We start from the raw sequence: 24,131 nt of genomic DNA, 5'->3' as shown, positions 1-24,131 counted from the left end.
CCGGTGACCTTGTTCTGCCAGAGGATCGCTATGGCTTGGGTTTATAACTGAACACCTCAGAGACTGAGGGGAACTGAGGTCTAAGGAGAACGAAGAGAGGATATTGAGGATTTTGGCTGGAGAGGATTTCTGACTAGAGAACTGGAGGTCAGGATAGAAGATGAGGAAGAACCAGACAGGAAAGTACTGAATGGATAAGAACGAGATGAGAAGGACCCAGATGAGGCAGAAGTAAGATGAGAGGATTAAGTTAGAACTTAGAGGGGACAGCAGATAAAGGTAGAGAGAAATCAGGCAAGAAAGGAGCTAGGCTTGAGTACAGAACTGTAGCTGTGTAGATAGGATTTTATCCCAGAGGAACAAAGTAGACGGATAAAGAGCTTGGTGTGCTTAGATTCTTTTCCCGAAAGTAGTTCTCGCCGTTCATAGTTTCTCGTCTGGGCCCCTGGGAAGTGTATTGTTAAGGCTGGTCCTTTAGTAATATACAAGACAGGAGCCCTGTGCCAGCCTCTTCCTGCACCACAGGCTAGGGAAGCACAGGTCCAGAATCAAAGAACTCATGAGCCTCCCCTCTTCTGGTTCCTGTTTCTCAGAAACCATGGTCCTTCACTGACGTGTGATATTTTGCTTCAGAAAGAGTATATATAGTCCCTGTTACCCATGCTGGCCAGCAGTAAAAATTGGAGGAAGGGATACACACACACACACACACACACACACACACACACACACACACACACAGACATTCATGTGGGGACAATGGGACACACATGTCACAGCACATGTATAGCGGTCATATAGTGAGCACCTTCAGTACTCACATCCCCCTTGCTGGAAACAGATCCCTTGTTGATCACCATTGCAAACAGCAGGCTAGAGGTCCCTGAGTTTCCAGGGGTGCTCCTGTGTCTGACACTCATCCCACCACAGGAACACGGGATTACAGACAGGTGCTACCAAGTCGAGTTTACATGGATTCTGGGGAATCTGAATTCCTGTCCTCATGCTTTCATGACAAAAAGCACTTTATATCTGAGCCATCTCCTCAGCCCTAGAAATCCTGAACTTAATGTGACTACTAAAAGAAACTCCAAGATTGCATGTGACTGTCTAATGCTATTGTAGCTCGTTACTCAAGTCATGTAATACTGAGATTAGCTAAGAGTCCAAGAAGCCTGCAATGAAGTCCCATAAACTTAAAGTGAAGAGAGAGCTGGGAGAGGAGTGAGTCAGCCTACGAACTAGAGATCGACGCCGTCACTGAGATAACAGAAAAGGCTCTCAAGGCAGAAGCTACACCGTGAAAGTGTCACTGTTAGCTGGACATGAGGTAACAAAATGATGTTGGGGACTGAGGGCCCAGTTCAAAGGAGGAGCACTGAATTCCTGACCCTATCCTCCAGTCCAGAATGAGATTTCCCACACATATGGGGGACTACCAGGACATGGAACAGACTGACTTCACTTGCTGGATTACACTACATTCTATTTCACCATGAATAGACCACTTCATTCAAAGGGACCATCACCATAGACTTGCCCACAGGCCAATCTGACAGAGGCAGTTCCTCAGCTGAGGCTCCCTTTCCAAGGACTCCTGCTTCTATCAAGTTGACAGAAACTAACCAGGGCTCGGGTGATCTCAGGAAGATGTGTCAGTGAAGAGGTGAAAGGCAAGAAGGAAATGCCAACCAAAGACTGTAGAAACCAACCACAGAGAAACACAGTGCTGGCCCCTAGGGCTAAGTCAGGGGAAAGCAGACCTCCACCACGAGCCCATCCCTGCAAGGGACAAGAAGGAAAAGACGGTCCACTGCACTCTGTGAAGAGACCTGGACAGCAACTACCACAGGAGCAGCTGGGCGGGAACTGGGCCACGGCAGGATGCTGATCAACGCAGGATGCAACGCACAGGTATCAGTTCTAAAGGACTTTTCTGGGCGTGGAACTACAAGGAGCCATGTTCTTACATACTCTCCTGAACATATAACTATACTTGAAATTTTTCAAAAGAGTTACCTATTCTCTAGATAATTACAGTCTAAGAACCAATAAGAGAAAACACACAAACAACTAACAGGGCCAGCAAGATGGCTCGGAGGGTAGATGCTTACGCCACTCCTGCCCCCTGAGTTTGGTCCCCAAAAGCCACATGGTAGATGGAGAGGACTAACTCTCCCACAAGCGATTAAAAATAAAAGAAACAACCTTTTTACATGGGCAGCCAAAGAAATAATAATAAATGATAACAACTACCAGGATAGTGAACAGAGGGTGCATGTCCCCCTGAAGGGTAAACAGAAGGTGCATGTCCACCAGGATGGTGAGCAGAGGGTGCATGTCCACCAGGAAGATAAACAGAGGGTGCATGTCCACCAGGATGGTGAGCAGAGGGTGCATGTCCACCAGGAAGATAAACAGAGGGTGCATGTCCACCAGGATGATGAGCAGAGAGTGCATGTCCACCAGAATGGTGAGCAGAGAGTGCATGTCCACCAGGATGGTGAGCAGAGGGTGCATGTCCACCAGGATGGTAAGCAGAGGGTGCATGTCCACCAGGATGGTGAGCAGAGGGTGCATGTCCACCAGGATGGTGAGCAGAGGGTGCATGTCCACCAGGATGGTGAGCAGAAGTGCATGTCCACCAGGAGGGTGAGCAGAGGGTGGTGCCATGACCTCCAGGAAGGTGAGCAGAGGGTGGTGCCATGACCCCCAGGAAGGTGAGCAGAGGGTGGTGCCATGACCTCCAGGAAGGTGAGCAGAGGGTAGTGCCATGACCCCCAGGAGGGTGAGCAGCAGATTTTGTTTTCCCTGGTGCTAGCCCACTCTCCTCACATTAGGCAGTTCTGCTATCTAGTAGGAGGAGTCCACCAACCAGGGACAAGTCTGCCCAGCGCACCAGGGGTGACTGTCCCTTATCAAGTTAGGAAAACAAGTGAGGGTACATGACCACACCATACCAGGGCAGTGAACTCTGGGTGTTCATTAAAACTAGGAGGGAGGATAGCCTCTTCCCCACGATCCCAAGGATCCAACCTGAGCAAGGAACACAGCAAGTGTAGTGTGAGCGCAGAGCAGGCAATGCAAAGACAGACCAGCTGGTCTTTCTTGAGACACCTAAGGTGAGCTGACCACACAGTCGAGCATTTTCCTGGACTAACATTCCTCTGTATATGAACTTCTTGGAGCTGCTAAGGGTTTGTTACCCATAACTGGAAAAGTCCTGTGACAGGAAGTCTGAGAGGAGTGACTGGGGCACAGGTGTCACCTGAAAGGAAACAGGTATTCTACAAGCCTGTGCAACAGTCCCTGTGCTCACTGCCTCCAAACAGGCTTCTGCTGGCTCATTCCTAAACCTGCCTGAGAAGAGAGAAACTAGCGTGCTGGTGGACACAAAAAATAGAGGCGAGCTGAGGGTACTTAACCTACTTCAAATCTTCCATTTTCAGTCTTAATTTTAGTGCTTTAAAATTCTTCTGGGCAGCTTTAAAATAGTTAAGATCTGGAAAACTCTCAATTAAGGCAATTTATTGAATTATAGGGAAAAGTACAATCTTTATTTTAGAATTTTAAAAAACTACAGAAAATTTCACTTAGAAAATACCTAAATTTGTTTAATAATGCTACTCACTGAAAAGATCTCTTTCCCAACCATACTAAATGATGAATAAAATAAAAAGAAATAACAAAACCACAGCATGACTCACATCACAACACAAAACTCTGTGGACGTAGAACTTAGGCTTAAAGCAGCCAACAGAAGGAAAGGAGTGTGTGGTGCATGTCAGCAGATCAGCTCTTTGGGAAAAGGGGTGGAGGCAGAAGAATCCCTGGTCACCAGTGGCCAACCACCTTAGCATCCGCAGCAGTGGATGTCAGACCCTTCCCAAACAAGACACGTACATGGACAAAGCACACCAGCTTTTTACACGCTGTCCTTATGCTCAGCAATGTCTGTAGTGAAGTGAGCGGCAGGTAAAGTGAACTAGAAAATGCATCTGTGATGTGGTGTTAGGAGCACTAGGGGAGACAGAAGTAACTCTGGGTTCAAGTGGCACTTTCCATTCCGAAGAGCCAATAACAGAGCACCTTGCTTACCTCCATCAGACCCACACTTTCCTGGCTGTCCCATCTGTCTGTCTGTCCACTTTAAAGCAAACATGGGGATCCACAGGGGTTCTGAATGTGTGGGAAGAGTCCGTGACCGCAGCTGCTTCACACAGCACCTAAGCATGAATGACTGACCATGTAGCCTCAGCAACGAGGCCCAGGCATGTCCTAAAACCAGCCATTTGACACATGGCTGAATTTAGAGCTCGCCTGGTGACTGTCACCCGAAGTACATAGGAGTTCATGGTTTCTTCTAGGAAGAAGAGGCAGAGTCCAGGAAGAGACAGAACGGCACAACATGGGCACAGTCATAGTCTGACGGGGGTGGAGTGAGCTGTGGGAAAGGCTGGGTATTGCTATTAAATCTTTTGCTAGAATGAAAACAGCAGAAAGTGAATTGTGTCTCTAAGCTAAGCTGTAACATTAGAACCAGTCACGCTAGTGACTGACACCAACAGAATTTCCAAAGGTAAAATACATATCAACAGTAACTCTGGAGATCTTTTCATTATAAATCTCCTTCCTAATGTGTACTGGGGATATCAAGGGAAAAGGAAATAGGGGGAGGGGAGAGGGTCAACTGTGGCACTGCCACCAAGTCCCTGAAAAACAGTTGTAGCTGGACAGAAAACACCAAACCTTCTTAGGAGATGTACACCATTTTACCACACACCACAGACACATACAGCAGGAAGAGCCATCACAAACATGACTTAATTCTCCATCTCTGTGCATGGTACATACATGTGAACAATGCTTGTAGGATGTTCACCTGGATGGTCAAGGAACAGGAGATGGAAAGAGGAGGAATCTGCAAAATCGAGTTCAGTATGCAACCAAACGTGTGTCTCCGGATCACAAAGCTCATCTGATCAGGAGAGGAGTGGGTGAGGGCTGCCACACTGGTACTGCACCGGGCAGCACCACAGCCAAGAAACCAGGTCTGTGTGTGGAAAAGCCTAGACTGAACCTCAGCTCAACATCACTGCCCCGACTACGGCGCACGACCCCAGGAAGGCCTCGGCCTCCTCACCTCAAAGTGAGGGTTTGAGATCACCTCAAAGGCAGTAAACATGTCACTTTGGCAACCAAGACACACCAGTCAAAGGCAGCAAGATCAGCTCTGTGATTCCCAGGGGGACCAGAGGTGGGTATAGGAACAATGTTTGCCATCTGGCAGATTCCTGTCTTAAATAACTATTCTTGCTAAGTAAGTGCCAAGATTATAGGGTCATTGCACCAACTATTTGCACCCTCTAAATTGCAGTGTGCCTAGACAATGCCCAGTGTGACTACTAGAATTCGGCTTGGCTTTCCTGAAAATTTAAAAGCTGGTGCTGTGACGGGCAGTTAACACATGACAGGCTGCTGCCACCGCCGCTGCTGCTGCAACAATTCATTAGCACCTTTTGGCATCCATTTGCCATGCTGTATTATTCTAACTCTCCAAGAAGCCTACTCTGAGGACACAGGAAGGATGGTGTGGAATGGACTACCCATCCTCTACAAAGGTTCAGGTTTATTCCTGCAACCTTGACTTTCAGACTTTCTCTTTTAAATCCATAGCAACCTGAGAGTCTGGAAAACAGTACTTTCTTTTGCGAACCATCTCCAGCAAAGTCAGGTTCACAGAGGGCAAAGCACTCCCCCGCCCCCACAGGACGCACTTCTGGTCTGTACCACTCTGCTTGCATTAGTCTCTGCTGTGAAAATGCTAGTCCGTGAGAAAAACACCAGCATTCCACCAGCTCTACGACAACCTGACAGGCCCCCAACCCGTGAGAACCATAGACAAAACTTGCAGGCTTCTCTATGAAAGGCTTCCCCCTGGATTACCAGGGGCCCCGAAATAGTCACTACCCAAAGCATGCAGACCCAAACCGCCCGAGAACAACTGCCATGGAAAGAGCTGAGCTGTGGTCATTTATGTGTAGTGGTACTGACTCCAAGGACGTTTTAGTGACAGAACTGTCACACCAGGACAAACCTTCCCCAAGGAGGGGTCTTTTCTGAGCATGAATGCCAAACCAAGTACAGCTAGAGACCAAGGACAAGGTCCACAGGTCCACAGGGTGGTGAGCACTGTACTTTAGCAGAGTCCTCAGACTGTGCTCACCACTCTGACGTCATATTCTACACACTGTCACATGCAAAACTGCATGGGCTGAAACACATTCCTTATAAAGAATCAGAATTCCATAGATGGGAGCTGAGTGAGAACAGAAAACTGAACTCAGTAACTGAGGTTCCCAGTCTGTCTGAATAAAGCCATTTGTGGTGAGTAAACAGAAAACAATACAAGCAGTAGGTCAACTGCTCTCTTTCTGGATGGTGCCTTAACAATGAAACCCTATCAGGAGCAGACAGAACACTGCGGTTTCAGACAGACATGCATAGAAAGACAGATACAACTTAAACAGCTAACTGGACTTAGACGCTCAGTGAGCTTTGTAGCGAATTGGAGATACAACCCACTATAATCAGCAGAGTTAACAAACCAACTGAATCGTCTGTCACTTGCTGATCTTCATATATATTTCTCATGGTGGAGCAATGGTTTTTATTTGTCTGGTGCCATCAAGTGGCAACATTATGAAGTGTCCCTATTAAGTACAAGTAACTTTTAGACAGAAAGATGTCACAATGATATGGCTCACCTATGCTAACTAAATATCCATGATGTCTTAGCAAGCTGGTATATTATGTTTGGAAAAAAAGGAGAAGCATCAGAGCAGATATTCTGCAACTCATCCCACTGCAAACCCCAATTACACATGACAGTTAGGGTAAGAAGAGAAATTAAGAGCCCTTTAGACAGAACACTCCACACACAAACCCCAGCGAGACTATGAAAGGTGTGAAAAATAAAATGGTCCAAAATCATCTACCAATCAAAAGGTGAAAACAAATGACTTCAGAGTTAGTTTCTCAATTTGAAATGTTAAAACTTACAGCTAAAATAAAATTTTAAATACTGAAGTTCCCAGAATCAGCTCTTGAAACTCCATGTCACAGTCAAACGAATGCATCCAGCAACATCAGCAAGACAACTACCAGCCAAAAAGGAAACAGAGCCCACTCCTTTTGTCTCCACATACACAGATGTCAGCAGCTCTGTGACCCAACCTCTGAATCAGGCTGCAACTCCAGTTAAAGAGGACAATGGGACACAATCGTCTCTGCACTCCTGAGACTCCCTAGCATGACAGCAGGAGAATTCACCTAGGGTAAAGCCCTAAGAGAGCAGAGGGCGAGAGAGCTAAGAACAGCAACAAAACCCTAGAAATTAGGGAATACATGGCTGGAAAGAGTGTCTCAGACCCCTTTTTGTAAAAGAAGAGAACCAGTGAAAACGCTAGATAAGCAGCAGTTAGCAAACATACACATGTACTTCCCTGGCCAATAAAAAGCCTCCAATGGGGGCTGGAGAGGTGGCTCAGTGGTGAACAGCACATCCTGCTCTTCCAGAAGATCCATAGTATCAGGCGGCTCCCAACAAACTACATCTCCAGCTCAGGGGGGTCTCTTGCTTCTGTGGGCAAAACACACTCACACGCACATGCCTGCCTCCCCCCATAAACTAAAAATAAAATTAAAAAGCAGTCTTCATAACTGTACAGAGTCATAAAGGGTCACTTGGAGAGATAAAACAAAACTTGTAAAAAAAAAAAAAAAGCCTCCAGAAGTTAGGGCACCTGGGGCACTAGGTAACCCACAGGTAGAAATGAAGGCTAAAAGGAAGAATCTGCGGCCAGAGAGAAGGCTCAGCGGTTAAGCGCACTTTTCGCTCTTCCAGGGGACCTGGGTTCAGTTCCCAGCACCCACACAGCAGCTCACGACTTCTGTAATTTCAGTTCTGGGGGATCTGATGCCTTCTTCCCAGGGCATCAAGGTCTAGTAGTACATGCACAGACATACACACAGGCAAACACTCATACACATAAAATGAAACCTAAAAAAGTGTTCTTTAAGAAGAAATTCAGTCAAAATGCTTGACAAGAAGCAGTGTGGAAACACCACACACTCCAGAAAGAGGGCAGAAGGTTCTAGAATAACAGGACGCCAGGTGTACTGAGAGAACATAGTGAAGGGAAGTGTTAGTAGATGGAAGCAGATCAACAGAACAAAGAGCAAAGGCTTAGACACTGAAGAAAGTGCCATCAGTCTTTGACTATGACGTCCTATGCAGGAAGTCGCTTCACTCACTACAGGGCACTTTATTCTGTGTCTGAGATGAAGAGAACAAAAATAAAGCCTGGTGCATTAAACAAAGTAAGTTCTACTTAGAGACACTAAAGCATGCTCAGCTCCACATATTCCTGTCACTTGCACTGACTAGGTGAAGGTGACAGTCACGGCAGCTAACAAAGAGCAGAGTGGTGGACAGACCATGAGCGTCCCCTTCTCCACTGTCAGAGTCCACTGAGTAAACTCAGGGACAGTCTGCAGCATCGCCCTCCGTGCGTGCTGTCACAGGAGGAAGGCTGCCACTCAGCGCATTCAGGGATGCTGCTCTTGGAAGTAATCCATTTTTGTACATTGCTCAGAGTGCCAAGCACCTGCAATGATGTCACTGATGTGGCTTTCTTATTTCCAGCCCTGAACACAGGAGACACAGAGTGTCGGGCACAGAACAGACATTTCTCATCTCCTCACAGTGCATAAGTGTGCCAGGACAAGACTGTGGGCAAAACCATACCTTGCACACCTTCTAGGAGCAGATCAACGCCCTTCCTGTAAAAGTCAGAAGCAGCTTCATAGTCATCTTCTTCCTCCTTCTTCACGGCCAGCTTGATGAGTTCCCCGGCCTTCTCCAGGTAATCTCTCCTGCCAAGCCTGGGCTTCAAGCTGCTGGGGAAGAGGCTTCGGCTTTCCCGGTCTTCTGCTCTGCTTGGCTCACCGTCAGATGCAGCAGCCCCTGCTGCCGAAGAATCCGCAGACAGACTCAGACCAAAAGTTTTACTGGGAGAACCCTGACGGGAAGCCATTCCATCATCTACCTCTACAAGAGAGTCCACGTCAACAGTGAGGGACAGGAGGTCGCTGTCACTGGAGAAGCCTGGAATGAGGAAGAAAGGAGACAACATGAGGCTGGCAGTAGCCACAGGGCACACACACTGCCCATCCTCCCATAACCAGCTCAGCCAGGGCAGTGTGGCCTACTGGTGGCTGAAAGGTTCCAGCAGATTTTCTCAGCTTGGTTCATCGGATGCTGCGCTGCCTGTAACTTCAGTTCCAAGGGGTTCAACACCCTCTTCTGGCCTCTGAGGGCACCAGGCACACATGTGGTACATATTAATACATGCAGGCAAACACTCATACAAGATAAAAATAAATCTATTAAAATATTAATAAATGTAATGAAAACTAACTACATTTGTCAAAACAAAAGAGAACTTATTGGAAGAAGTGGCGATCTTTTGACATTTTTCAAGTCTCAGTGTCTGGCTGAACAGAACATGAGGACTTTCTGACCCTTGACTCCTATCTGTCATCACACAGTTGTGGTTGGAAGATGTGGATAAAAGAGAAAGTGTTGTAAGATATTGAGTTTGCTGTTTTTCCCTTTTGTTATTCTTGGAGGGGGGCTTGTGTGGTGGTCAGTTCTTCCCTTCTACCATGTCCGGCTTGGAGACCCAACTCAACTCATTACGCTTAGCAAACACTTTTATCTGCTGAGCCTTGTCATTCTACTGTTTTTCTCTCTCTCTCTCTCTCTTTTTTTTCTTTCTTTTCTTTTTTGTGGTTTTTTGAGACAGAGTTTCTCTGTGTAGTTTTGGTGCCTGTCCTGGATCTCGCTCTGTAGACCAGGCTGGCCTTGAACTCACAGAGATCCGCCTGCCTCTGCCTCCTGAGTGCTGGGATTAAAGGCGTGCGCCACCACCGCCCAGCTACTACTGTTTCTCTATATGACACCAAAACTCTACGCTGCTGCTCTCTTATGAAAGCTGGTTGCAATGCAGAACACATAAAATCTAAACAATGAAATTTGTTGGTTCACTACATTTAAATCCATCAGTCTGTCTTGAATAATCTTTTATCTATGCTGTTTATAGCCTGACAAATCATTTATTTTTAAAATGTCAGTTCCCTGGGTACTACAGATCTTCCAAATATCAACCTCTCATTTCTTTATTATGGTATAAAAATCACACTGGGAAACTCAAATTCAAACAGACAAAGAGGATACAAAAATCCAAACCTGGGGAGGAGAACAGCTCGTACTATTTGTCACTGCTGGTGTCACTAATGGTGAGACAGTCTACTCCCCGACCTGCTTTAATGACTCAGCTCACTTTACTTCAAGAAGAAAATGTACCAAACACACAAGTGTGACAACATCTGTTTACCCACTACTGATTTAAGCAAAATGGCCTCCTGTGAGCAAGTGGCTCCTCAGCTCAGCTCCACTGCTCACAGCCGCCTTCCCCTTGCAGGCACGGTGTGTGCTTCCCAGTGTGCTGGGCTGTGATGGACAGCAGGCACACTGCTCACTGCCCTCTCAAGAGCACTCAGAGGAGGCATTGCACTGCTGCTATGCCGTGAGCATGTACAATAACCAATCTTAGTTCTTCCGTGTCCAACAGTTGGCTCCTCATTGCTTCTGTGTGTGACATTCAGTGCAAAGGTCAGTGCAGAAAAAAACATCCCAGGTGACTGCATTATTAAAAAGGGTTTGGCCTTGTGAATCCTTGGAGATCTCAGGAACACATACAGGTCTCAACCATTCACCAAACTGCTGATTCTGAGACAAGACTCAAGATCACATTGCCTGAAGCAGTTTAGACACTGCCAGAGATCTGCACTGCTGTCTCCCGGCTTTGATTTTTGGAAGGGTTTGGTTTGGTTTGGTTTTTTGATGATTCTAGGGATCAAATCCACCACAAGCATCCTACCACTGAACTACATCTCTGGCCAGCACTACCACTGACTATAAAATGTCCAGTTTCCAGAAGAAGGCATTTTGAAAGAAAGCTCTCTCCACAGGAGTCAACACTAAGAATGCAAAGTGCAGGCTGATCAGACGACACAGTTCTAAGGCAGGGATCAGCCAATTCCTGTCTGTGGAGAGCTGGGAAGTTCATACGTCAGGCCTGCTGTAACCACTCGTTTCCACGCTGCCCACCCCGACACATGAGCACGGCTGGGCTTTACTAACATTTTAGTTGTGGGCCCTGAAACTTTAATTGCATGTAATGTCACATCAAAAGCTAATATCCTTTGTGGTTTTCAAACATTTAAAAACATAAAAAAAAAAAAAAAACCACTCTCAGCTCACAGGCCATAGGAAAACAGCTGGGGACCAGTTTGTCAGCCAGTGGTAGCCTCAATTGCTCACTTCCTATCAAATAAAGTAAGAGTAAGAACATGTGACCAGCAGCTAAGTCCATGTTCAAATCAGCTTTACACACAACTTTGGCACCTTGTCAATATAGCACTGTTTTCATTTGCTCTTTTTTTTCTTTCAAATTCTTGGGGTCCCTATTAAGAACTACCTTGTTCCCAAAAAGGAACAGATTTCATTAAATCCACAGCTTCAAATGGATGTTACTAGACCATGGGGAACATCAGGTCAGTTCTTGGCATTCTAGACGAAGACAGCATCTGGTAGATAGCATTTCATAGTCAAAATCTTCCTATAGCATCCAAAAGTTATTCACCCACTATTCTAAAAACTATTTTAACTTTTTGAGTAATTTTAAAATACTTCATATGTGTCAATGCAAACTTATTTCCTTAAATGTTGCCATTGTCTAACTACCACACTGAAACTAATAAACGTTTGGCTGGAGGAAAATTCTGCATATCCAGATAATTAGAGAAGGAAAGAGCTGGGAGCTTCTGTGTGTTATCCAATGCCTCCTGACTTGAGCAGTGCTCCATCAGCCACACAGCCCTCTCACCAGAACCTCCCCTTCCTCCATCTCATGGCTGTTCAACGCTGCGCCTGATTTCCCATTCCCAACAGGACCAGAAGGCAAGCAGGTGATTATGTTCACTCAGTTTCTTGGCTTTTGACCACAAAAATCTAAGAACATAGTTTCACTTCCTCCTGCTTTTACAACTTCGTTTTATCAGCAAACATAATCCAAACTACATATATATGTGCACACATATAGATGTACAGAGAGACATGATAGGTAAATATACACACATGTATATGTGTGTGTGTTAGTTGTATATATAAAATGTAACTACTCATATATATGTACACACATGTATAGCTATATAGATAGAAGTGTAAATATACATGTGTATTGTGCACACATACAGATGTATATGGATACAATGTGTAAAAACACCAATGTACATATGGGCACACTTACAGATATATAGACATGACACATAAAAGTCAATACCTACTTTATTTACTTAAGTACATCTGCTAATAAAAAAGTCTTGCTCAGCAACTTGATATGGTCCTACAACTCAGCTTGTTTTATGTAAAACTATATCTGAGCATCCCGTGAAGTGGAGACTACAACCCAGACAGGGAGTGAGTAAGTATGAGACAGGGAGCGACAACCACATTACAGGCTGTGAGTCTCGCTGAGGAGGAAGAGGGTGGGGCAGGGCAGCATGGGTACTTTTACAATCACAGACTACCTGTCAAAGTTAAACCAACCTGAAGCCAAGCCATTCTGACAGGGACCCTTAGGACATGAGCAGAGTAGCAGGCGCACCCTTCCACAGCACCATCACTCAAAACCCTTGCCTCTTTTGGAAGTGATACAAGGGGAAGTCAAAGGTTCCATGAAAGTCTCCTGCCTCCGGGTGTGGATCACAGAGATTCCAGTCTCGGTGCTATTAGAGGGCCCCAGGTGACTTGTTAAAAAGCAGCTACAGACACGAGGGGTGTGTTTAGCATCCCAGTCCACCTGCCTGCCCTCACCTCTGGGCTTTGAACTGCTCAGAGTCAGGCAGTATAGCGAAATCTGCCTAGGACACCATCTCTGAAAGACGGGCCTGGGGGAAAGGTTGAGCTGCCACACACAGGAGCTTTATACTATGAGCCATCAGAACCCCGCATTTGAAGACCATCTGCACAAAGAGATCGGCCTCCTTTGACAACAGGTGGCCTCTCATGGGTGACTATATATAAAACACATGGCCTCGTTACTATTAGCCCATCACCTCTACTCAACTCTGCGGTTCAAACATTGCCACAGTCAACCAAAGGGAGTTTCTACTTATCCCAGCAGCAGTCACTCCTGCTATATGCACAGCAAAGAGCACCCAGCCAGAACCAAGATTACCAGGAGGCGGAAGGCACTAGGACCTGACAGGATGGATCTGATCAAGCCCTTCTTAGAGGAGAGGCTCATGAGGTCCCACCCTAGCTGGGGAGCTGGTGGCAGTTAGTGGCTGCTGAGAGAGCAGTCATTTTTCTCCAGTAGTGTAGCCATGGAAAGAAACCTATGCTTCAGTTAACAGCCACACACCCACACTAATCAGCAAGCCAACTAAACTCAGTGGGCCGTTAAAATTAAATAGGGAAAAGCAGGAGGGAAATTAGTTGGGGAGAAGAAGGGGTCCAGAAAGAGTGGGGAAGTGTGAGAGGGTGTAGGGATGTATTATATGCATTTAGGAAATTGTTGAAGAATACATTTTTAAAAAGAAAAGAAACGGGCCCTTCTAAATATGTTTGTGAGAAAATCCCTAAATCCAGAGCTGTATGCTAAACACAACCGTGCTACTTACTCAATAGCTAGCAATGGCTACGGACCAAGAAGAACCAGCCTTTGACAGTCCCAAGGTTAATAACAAGCCTAAACTTTACCTTTGAGAAACTACCAAAAGTCCCAGAGACCCTGCTGTGCATCCACTGGGAACAGAACAGGCTTCAAGTACAGCCAAGCGAGAACATGACTAAGCTCTGCCCCAGCTCCCTTTCGGCCCAAGGGCCTGTTGTCCCACTGCCCATCTTTCTGTAGAGTCCAGGTTCCAATTCTGCTACCCTATACATGCATGTGTAGAAGTGGACATGCTATGTCCATGCAGGTCCCTCTGAGGCCAGAATAGGGCATGAGATCCCCTAGAGCTGGAGTTACAAGAGGTTGTGAAGCCATCCAACATGGATTCTAGGAACTGAACTCAGCAAGTGCTAAACCATCTTTCTGGACACACCCTGAGCTTCCTCCACCAAATATGCGCTCATCCCTTCACAGCAAGTCAAAGTTCTGGGAGTTACCAAACAGAACCAAGTATTTACTTGACTACTGCCAAACTCTAGTGTCTAAATGAAAAGGAGGGGGCATTTGTATAACATCTAATGCCCCTTCTAATCCAAAACCCAGGTGACCTAACAAATCATGAACTTTTTATTTGGCCCACTCACCCTGCCACAAAGTTCCAAATATCCAGTGCTACCCTCAACAGCCCTGGAGTGCCCCCTATTCTTCAAGCAACATACATACAATGATATACACTCACGTATGTGTTTACCTTTATTGTTTATTCGTTGGGTTTTGATTGGTTTGGTATTTTGAGAAAGGAACTCTGTAGCCCATGCTAACCTTAAACTCACTGTGTAGGTGAGTCTGGCCTTCGATTCCTGATGTGCCTGCCTCCATCTCCCAGGTGCATGCAGGGACTACAGGTGTGCACCACCAGCCCTTGTTCAACTGTGCTCATCTTAAGAAAGCGTTCCCACTGAAGCAAATGTAATTAGACAGTGAACAGTGGTGAGCAGACAAGCACGTAAGAACAAAAAGCAGACCTCCTTCAGGCTGACAGGCACTCACTCCACTAGGGCACAGAGGGAGGAGAGGAAGCCCAGCCCTGGGATTTGAGTTCTCATGGTGCCATCTTGTGGACATTTGTAGGACAAAACTTCTATTTCAAATGTAAACTGCTTTTAGTTGGATTTTGTATTTTGTCATGATACTCTGCACCATCCACACTTTAGGATAATCTTAAAACAGACTTACGTTATTAGTTAGCTGACCAACTGAAGTATATTCATATTTAAAGTGACTGCCTCGAAGCACAAACATTAAATTCACTAAATAAAAATAACACAAAGAAAAACTTAAAACAAAGGGAGGGTATTTTTACCCTCTGTATTTTCATGTACGTATGTCATGCATGTTTGTATGTGTTAGCATGGACACAGATGACACAGCACACCCCAGGCTAGCTGGCTTACACACTTCTGGGGCGTCTCCTGCCTCCACCTCCCCTCTCTGTAGGAGTGGTGGGACTGCACCTGACTTTTGCGTGGGTTTTCGGGATCTGAACTCAGATCCTCACACCTGAGATGGCAAGCACTCCACCACAGAGGCCTGAGCCAGCCTTATAAAAGAGTTGTTTTTTAATCCAACTTAAATAACAATGCACCTTTCCAATTAGTCCTAATAAATAAATAAACAATGCTATCCAAAATCTAGCAGTTTGGCAGCAAGGCCACCTGCATCCCTCACGCAAGCCAGAAGAGGAGAGAAGTGCTCCCTCCCCAAGGCTGTGTTCCCATGACCCCCCCCACCATCTCAGTAATTCTAATAAAACACACAAGTTTCAAATGGAAAAAAGACGCTCGTGAACAACTAGTACTCCTTTCATCTTTCAGGGGTGCATCTAACTGCTCTGGACAAAGGAGACAGAGCGGAATTCGTGTCATATGTAGGGCTGGACAGTGGTTAAGCGCACATGCTCCTACAGGTTCAGGTCCCAGCTCACACTGTCCAGAACTCCAGGTCCAGGGAACCTGACAAACTTCTGACCTCCAACAGCATCATACACACATGTAGGTGCACAAACATATATGCAGTTAATACATATAAAATAGGAAATCTAAAAAAAAAAAATTTAAAGAAAAATGTTACATTTTGTCTGAAAACCAACTCATTTCATAATTTGATTTCACACTAAAGTAGTTGCCAATTTAACCATCAAATTCTTGTTTTATGCAATCTGAAAGAGGGTTCTTCCTTCCACTGTACTTAAAACAAAAACAAATTCCATATTTTCATGTTTCCATCAGTACTTCCCTTTGAAGTAATTGGAATTTGTCAATGCCATGTTTAAAGTGCAAACAACAACCGTAATAATAACCACTCAGCATGCCTGTCTCTGGGACTTGACTTCTCCAGAAGTTTGTGTGCGTGGTTCCCGGGGGAACTGTGATGAAGTAGAACCACCAGAGGACATCACCTTCCGAGGAGATAAATGTAGTTCTTGTGGGACCTGATGAGATAGACTGGCCCACCCCAGGCTGGATTCCTATCCAGGCAAGTGCTGTGTTTGGAATGTGCCCATGTGCCCCACAGGCACATGTCTGAGCTGGTTCCCAATCAGTGGTGGAAGTGTTGGAAGCAGGGTGGAGCTACGAGAAGCAGGCCAGTGGGGGGCTCTGAAGGAGACATCTCAGCAGAACTGACCAGCCAGGCTTAGACGCCTCTGCAGGGAGAGGACGTCAGCCATCTGCTCACTTTCAACACCCTTCAATATTTTAAAATAGCATCCCCAAAAAAATCACCACAAAGTACAGGCAGGCCTCCAAACCACTCCTACCCATGACAGCGTCCACATGAAATGGGCTCTGGGTAGCCTCCCTCCTCACGTGGATCTCCATGTGCAATTAAGAATCCCTGTGGACACCAAAGGCTACTCCCCATCACAGCCCAGGATTCTCAAATCAAAGCTAACGTTAGAAACAGAAGCACCCATCACCCCGGAGTCACCTCCTCACTGGTGCTCCCTAGAAATCTTGCTCGCTCTCCTGGTTTTGCTGGGCATCACAGCATCAGCACATACACAGGAGGAGACAGCTATTTCCTTCTCAGGAACAGGGACTCGAAAGCAACAGAGAGATCAGCTAGACCAGAAAAGTCACCCCCGGAAACCAGTTCTAGAGTGACAATCACAGCAGCACCCCCAAGCTGGGGCTGCAGACTCCCAAACCCATGCAAGAACCCTTGATGAAAACAGCCCCAGATAACAGTCATCCTCTTCAACAGCACGGTGGATCATCAAGTAAAACAACTCTCAGCATGTTTTACTGTGACTGCAGCAGAACGGAGGCTGAAGTCACAGATTCGGAGAGTTCCATGAAGGCCCTGGGCACAGGCTGTGTGCACTGCAGAATACAGGTCTAAAAGAATGGGAGGCAAAGGAAGAGACTACAAGCTGAGCACATCTCTACTCAAGGAGGTAACACCAAAAGAAAATGAAAGAGCGAGGGTACGTGAGTGTGTGTAAGTGTGTATGAGTGTGTGTGTGTGCATGTGTGTGAGTGTGTCTACCTATTTGCATCTGTATACACACATGTGCCCACACAACAGACAGAAACTTGCAAGTCTTATCAAACCAAGATGTCCTACAGCAGCACATCTAGGGCAGTGTGGCAGCAAATGTCTAATTGGTGCACCCTTTGCACCCAGTGCCAAGGAGATCCCCAGGTCCTCCCAGCAGGCCGTCAGGAGTTTCAGCCTCCTTTGTCAGCCCTCATGACAGACATCAAGGTGTATTATTTCATCTATGAATGACCTCTGACAAGCCAAACCTAGGCTAGCTCAGAAAAATCTGATTGTTTTATTTATAAAAATCCATCCCATCCATCCCAATCTCTCTTTTTTTAATATTCTATAACTTGCCCTAAAAGAACAGTAGTTAAGGCAGAGGCAGATGGATCTCTGTGAGTTCAAGGCCAGCCTGGTCTATAGATCGAGTTCTAAGACAGCCAAGACTATACAGAGAAACCCTGTCTTGAAAAGAAAAAGAAAAAAAAAAAAAAAGTAGTTAGGAAATCCAAAAGCTGAAAGACATATATTAAAATCTACATGTAAGTTCAAGTACAGCTTAATAAAAACAAAGTGAGAGAATTAAAGTGGTTAAAAGCAAAGCATTGCTTTGGTTGCAATTTGTGTGATTAGGAAACACATTAAACAAAGGCCTTGGGAGTATTCTTTCCAGGTGACAGCTCCATTTAAGGTTGGCCGTGAAATGGGCTAAGAGTCAGGTATGGCTGGGTGGACTCCATCAGGCACTCACACAGCAAGGAGCATTGTCTATATGAAATGTCTTCCTGAGGTCCAACATCCTCATTATGTTATCATAGCAAAGCTGCCGGGAACAACCTGGTGAATCATTATTTCTTACGCAGCAAGAAAGAGCAAAGCTGTGGGTTAAATGTGAGCTATCACATCACCAGTGCTGATGAGCAGAGCCAAAGGGAAGGGATGTCAGCTAAAGGAAGGCCCTTCCTCCTCTGTAGACAGCTGTTGTTACAACGCAGTGTGACTCACATCTTCTGCAACCTTTGAAACACAGGAAAAATAAAGTGTCTTACCTTCGGCACCACACTCAGGAAAGGCATCGGGCAGGGAATCTGGGTATGCCTCAGCAGGACCAATTAACGCAGAGCCGTCATTAATTATCCCACCCTGAAAAGGACAGAGCAATCGTGTCCCCTTGTCAGTAAGAGCACAAAAAGATCAGCAATAAACATAGAAGCATTCACAAGACTTGCAGTACCTACTTCACAGACCTACCCCTTTACAGAACAGGAAAGTACATCTGCCATGCTCGATTATAATGATGTGCCACAGCCACACTCCGTGGGTGAAATAGGGGATGCAAGGGGTACATGACTTCTAAAGGATCTCTCTATAAACCTAAGCTGCTCTAAAGATAATCTGATACTTTTTAATTCGTAATCTTTAAATAATACTACCAGGCTTAATGTAACTTTTTTTAGACAGAGTCTCACTGTCTAGCCCTCACTGACCTGAAACCCACTATGTAGACCAGGCTGGCCTAGAATTCAGAAGCTTGCCTCTGCTTCATGAATGCTGGAATCAAAGGTGTGTACCTCCATAACTAGCTATAGTGGGAAAGCACACTGTTTAAAATCTGTCACAGAGTTTTTTTTAATGCACCACTACCAAAAAAAAAAAAGAAAAAAGAAAAGAAAACAACTCTCAGTATCCTTAGGGCTGATCATTTAACTACTGTGGGCTCATCAGAAAGCCATCAAATTTTATCAAATTACAAATGATATCATATCAACAGCACCTCAGGTGATCTGATAAGACATTTATATGAGAAAGCCACCTGTGCACACCATAAAGAAATGTAAGGTAGCTTCAGTAAAGAGTCATTTTATTTTATTGTATGTGTAGATTTGTGTGCCTGAATGGATGTATGTGCACCACAGGTGTACAGTGACTACAGAGCCAGAGGTGTAAGAGTCCCTGGAACTGGAGTTACAGGCAGCTGTGCACACCTAATGTGAGTGCTAAGAACTGGACCCAGGTCCTCTGCAAGAACAGCAAGAGCCCTAACTCCTGAGAACAGACATATTTTTAAAAAAAAATTTTTTTTTGAGCAAAGTATGGTGTTCATACCTGTAAACCTAGCACTTGAGAGGCTAAGGCATAAGGCAGGCGGACCACTGGGAAATATTGGGCTACAGTGTGAAACCTTGTTTAAAAATTAACTAAACTTGGATCTCTAAGTTTACAGATTCAGGCCTCAAGGCTATTGCCTCTTTGTCCCACTCAGACAGCAGTCACCAGAGTGGTACAGTTGGGGACACCATGACGGGACTTCATGGACCGAACACTCCAATCACAGACAAGCAGATGTTTAATCCCTAAGCAATTACATCATTGAAATACTAACTCCTTTGTGCTCTAACATCCATCTTGGTCTTCTCAACAGTTTTTTGTGCCAATACTAGAATCAACATATCAAATGCCAAGCGAAACCCTCTCTCCTCTCCACCTGATAAGATTCACTAATGTGAACTCTTCATACATGTCTATCTGACAAGAGAATAGGTACTCCTCAAGCACGTGTGCAGTGTTCTCTAGGACATGCTAGGGGATAAGTCCATTTACAGGGATTAAAACCATAGACTGTGTGTTCTGATCACAAGAAAAAAATGACTAGGTGGGCCTGCATTTGCCTGCCTGTAAGCCAGCACCCAGGGGCCCTTGAGGATCGACACCGCTGAGCTTCAAAGTGAGACCCTGCCTCAGAACACGAGGATGAAGAGGAAGAGAGATAAGACAGAGACACAGAACCAAGAGGGCATAGATGACAACACAGGCGAAGATGACAGCAATGAAAACAATTAGAAAGAGAAACAACAGAAGAAACCAGAAAATCAAGAAATATTTAGATGTTACCACCCTTCTAGATAGCCAATGAGTCAACAGAGAAATTACAGATAAATCAGAAAAGACACTGAACTGAAGAAAAATGGAAATAATATATATAATAAATATATGCAGAGGCTGAATGCTCAGGGGAAATGTTATTACTGTAAATGCCTGTATCAGACAAGGCCAGTTTGACTTCCCCTAAACTGTCCAATCTTCACAGACTGTCAACGTGTGCATCTCACTGCATGTCCGAAACAAAGTTGGCAGCAGCTACATCAGCAATCCCACATCAAAGACAAAGAATGAGCAGGTCCCTTGTCTCCGGTGTTTAAAGCCCATCTAACTTCCATTAACACCCAGACCAGTCTCTGAGCCTGTCTTTCATATCTCAATAGGGCAAAATCCTCCAGGACTCTACTCCCACAGAGAACAGGGAAGCATGAGAAGGCAGCTTAACTTCGCTTGGCCTTTCTCCCAGAAGCCCTACACTGGGTTTACATAAGCAGCAGATTCATGGCCTGAGCCTGGTGTCCAGAACAATGACAAAGGAAGCATGAAGAGCATTGGGGACAACATTGGCACCATGGACTGACTACTCTAGGTTGTGACTCTGCAATGTCCTTCAACAGATCACCCTTCTGCAGTCAACTAAGGAGGTCAAAAAAATTCATCTTCGCCTAGATCCACTAGCATCGGGGAAATTCAATATCCTGGCACTCATGTGTCTTGGGGATCATATGTAGTGGGTAGCTGCTCCAGCTCTGTCCTGGAAGTACTACCCCCATTGAGGCTTCCAGTAAGCTATCACCCCTAGGAGGCGGGGCCAAGATAGGAGCGCTTAAGACCTGAGCTCTCTTGGTTCCTGGATCCTGGACGCTGGAGGTAGACCGAGCGGAGCTCCCCATAGAACACCTCTGGACTGTGTTTCACCTTTGCCAGACCCTGTAACCTACCCCTTCACTTGTAAGTTACCCCACAAAATAAACCTCGCTTTTAACTATGTGGAGTTGCTTTAATATTTCAACCAATATCATATATCCTAGAAACTGAAGTTATACAAATGTGTGTTTATTGCCAGAGAAAGGAACAAACATGACACAGTCATTCAGCTCTATCTAGAAAGCTAATTAAATGAAATGGTGAAGCGTGTTTGAGAACAGAGACACCCAACAACAACTGACATTCAAAACAAGTGAGGAAACATTAACAATGACATTGCCTGTTTCCCCAGTGCCTGGGAAGCCAAGGCAGAAGGGTCCCAAGCTGAGGGCCTGCCTGGGTGACATCTGAGACCCTGTCTCAAGTCTACAAATGAAAAAGTCATAGCAAGAGTGCCACACTTCAAAAAACATGAGCCACATTCAGTCAAGGACCTCAGAAATACAATTTGCACAGATCCACCTTTAAAAAACTGTGCAATGACCACTTCTGCTAGATCCTTTCACAAGGAAAGAGTGTGGGCTCTGCTCAGAAAGGCTGTAACTCAAGAACACCTCCTGAAGGAACTCCCAGAGTCCATGACATCTCTCTCACCTTCTCAATGTATTCTGATACAACAGAGAATCAGTTACTCTCCAAGCGCTGTGCACCAAAGCTTTAAAGTCTATGAGTTGAGCCTGGAAGTATTAGCGCACGCCTTTAATTCCAGCACTCAGGAGGCAGAAGCAGGAAGATCTCTATATGAGTTCAAGGCCAGCCTGGTCTACAGAGTGAGTTGCAGGACAGCCAAGGCTACACAAAGAAACCCTGTCTCAAAAAACCAAAAATCTATGAATGGAAAACTTCCAATTCCTACACCATCACAAGCAGAAGCTCTGCCACATACAACAGATGCCCAGCTACAACTTCTACTTCCTAGTAAATCCCAAAACTCCAAAGTGATGGAGCTTTTTACCTGAATTTCTACATGCCACGTGAGAAAACATTTTACAGTACATGCTTTCTCAGAAAAACTACGAACCTTGAAGAAGTCTTCCAGCTGCTTGCTGTTGTACAAGGCGGGAATGTTGGCAGAGAACTGCAGCAGGTCTTCAGCACACTGGCGTCTCTCTTCAATAACGGTTTTGTCAAATCGCCCTAGAATTCAATGAGCATCAACACTTAGGGATAGAAGGATGGTTTGGTTTTGTGACAGTTTAGGCCCAGGGAGCAAAGCCACCACAGGCCATGCTGCCCATCTGCAGTGCTTATCAAGCAAACTTCAAAGTCATATCAAAGCCTTACAATGTTTTTGATGAAATGAAGCAGCACTGTCAAGTGATAAATAGACTGTATCCAACCCAGGTCCTGCCCATGTAAGAAACTCACTATGTAAGAAGATGGCAATTTGAAACTAAAGTTGAAAAGAGAATTTTAAAGAATTCAAATGGCTTCCTCTAGTAATTTAATACTGTAATTACTCATATCATTTTCCCTTTTCTACTCTTTTTTATTTACAAAGGAGGCTGAAGAGAGGGAATTATGAGAACATCTGTATCAGCAATGGGGTCAAAAACCTCGGCTTGAAGCTGAAAGCTTTCATGCTGAATTTTCTACGTACGGCTGGTGGCGGCCCGTGAAGGCACCAAGCACAGGCGTGCTCCACTCCACAAGGAGACGGCACAGTGGCTCGCACACAAGTTCTAATGATACTCACAATGTGAGCACTCATACGAGATTTTCCAATGTGATAACGCTATACAGCTTTCCCATTCGATCACCCGTCGACATGTCACATGCCTGCCCTGCATCACACTGGCTGCTGCCTTGTAACATTTTAAAAATACCAAATCAAAAGGGCAATGTCCTCACAGCCTAAAAACATTCTAAGTGGTTTTGCAGAGCATTAACAGAATACTAAGACTAAGGTGCTCCTAGGTACCAAGACACTGAAATCCCTGTGCTTGTGGTAAACTATCTATCTATGTAACTTTTAAAAGTTATAGGACTCGGGGGAGGAGATAGAGCTAGTCCTGGATTCAAATACAAGCTACTGCACTCCCTGCTAGAAGGTGTCCCATAGACAATGTGAGTCACAGACTGTTAAGTCTCCTGTGGCCACAACAACTCTGAACACTACACAGATGATCATGGTGTCTGAATCTTCACAAAGTGTCATAGTGACTAGCACACAAAGTATGCTAGCAAAGCTGTGTGGGCTTTTGCTAATTAACAAAGACAGAAAAATCCTCTGTAAAAACTGTCTTACACTGTAAATTCTTACAGAAGACCTTAACAGTGTAAATAGAAAGACAGACAGAAACACAGACAGACCGAACCACAGCTCACAGACAGGCTTAGAGTCAGCAATGCTAGAGAACTCCACATGTTCTTTCACTGCTCTCAAGAGCCCTGGACCTGGTAAAAGCCAGTGGCAGTCAGCTGCAGGGTTCCTACCATCTGGAATTCTGGTTTACTATAGAACAAGTCACCAGTCACTATCCAAATAAAAATTTTTCTAGGCTCTGGCTGGCCTAGACCCCATTATATAGACCAGGCTGGCTTTGCACTAAAAAATATCTGCCTGCTTCTGCCTCCAGAATGCTGAGATGAAAGGCCACATGTCCAGCCTCTCACTTTCTTCCTTATCAAAATGCCCCTGACTTCCCCTGACACGTGCCAGCCAAGCTGCATCATCCCCTGTAGGCCTGATTAGGTCTGACTAACAGAATATCGACATAAAGCACACTGTTGCTTCCCCGGAATCCAATAGAAGGCAGCTGCAAACACCCTCTCCCTGCTTCTCTCCCGGGTCCCTTCCTGCTAGCAGGAAACGGTACTGTGAAAGGCAGAGGGGACTTCTGGGTACTGTGGCACTTCCATCCCAGGCTGCACCCAGACTTCCAAACATGCAAAAGAAACTGGATTCTTCTATCTTACATGAAACTGTGCCACATGTAACCATAGTGCAGATGACCCACGAGGCTAAATCTG

General features: G+C 45.4%; 1 protein-coding gene across 4 annotated transcripts in view; it reads right to left on the bottom strand.

The window, feature by feature from the left end:
• Rps6kc1 (ribosomal protein S6 kinase C1) overlaps positions 1-24,131 on the bottom strand; it is a 160,692-nt gene that overhangs the window by 96,408 nt on the left and 40,153 nt on the right. For all 4 annotated transcript variants that reach the window (XM_036202277.1, XM_036202279.1, XM_036202280.1 and 1 more), the window contains 3 exons: positions 22,180-22,295; positions 18,401-18,494; positions 8,810-9,169 (listed from right to left, as the gene is read on the bottom strand). In XM_036202277.1, coding sequence (XP_036058170.1) covers positions 8,810-9,169; positions 18,401-18,494; positions 22,180-22,295 — 570 coding nt within the window. The remainder of the gene's footprint in view (positions 1-8,809; positions 9,170-18,400; positions 18,495-22,179; positions 22,296-24,131) is intronic.

Source organism: Onychomys torridus, chromosome 11 (assembly GCF_903995425.1).
Source record: "Onychomys torridus chromosome 11, mOncTor1.1, whole genome shotgun sequence".
In the NCBI taxonomy this organism is placed as follows: Eukaryota; Metazoa; Chordata; class Mammalia; order Rodentia; family Cricetidae; genus Onychomys; species Onychomys torridus.
Note: the sequence above shows the minus strand (reverse complement) of the source record. Positions and strands in the feature narration are given on the sequence as shown.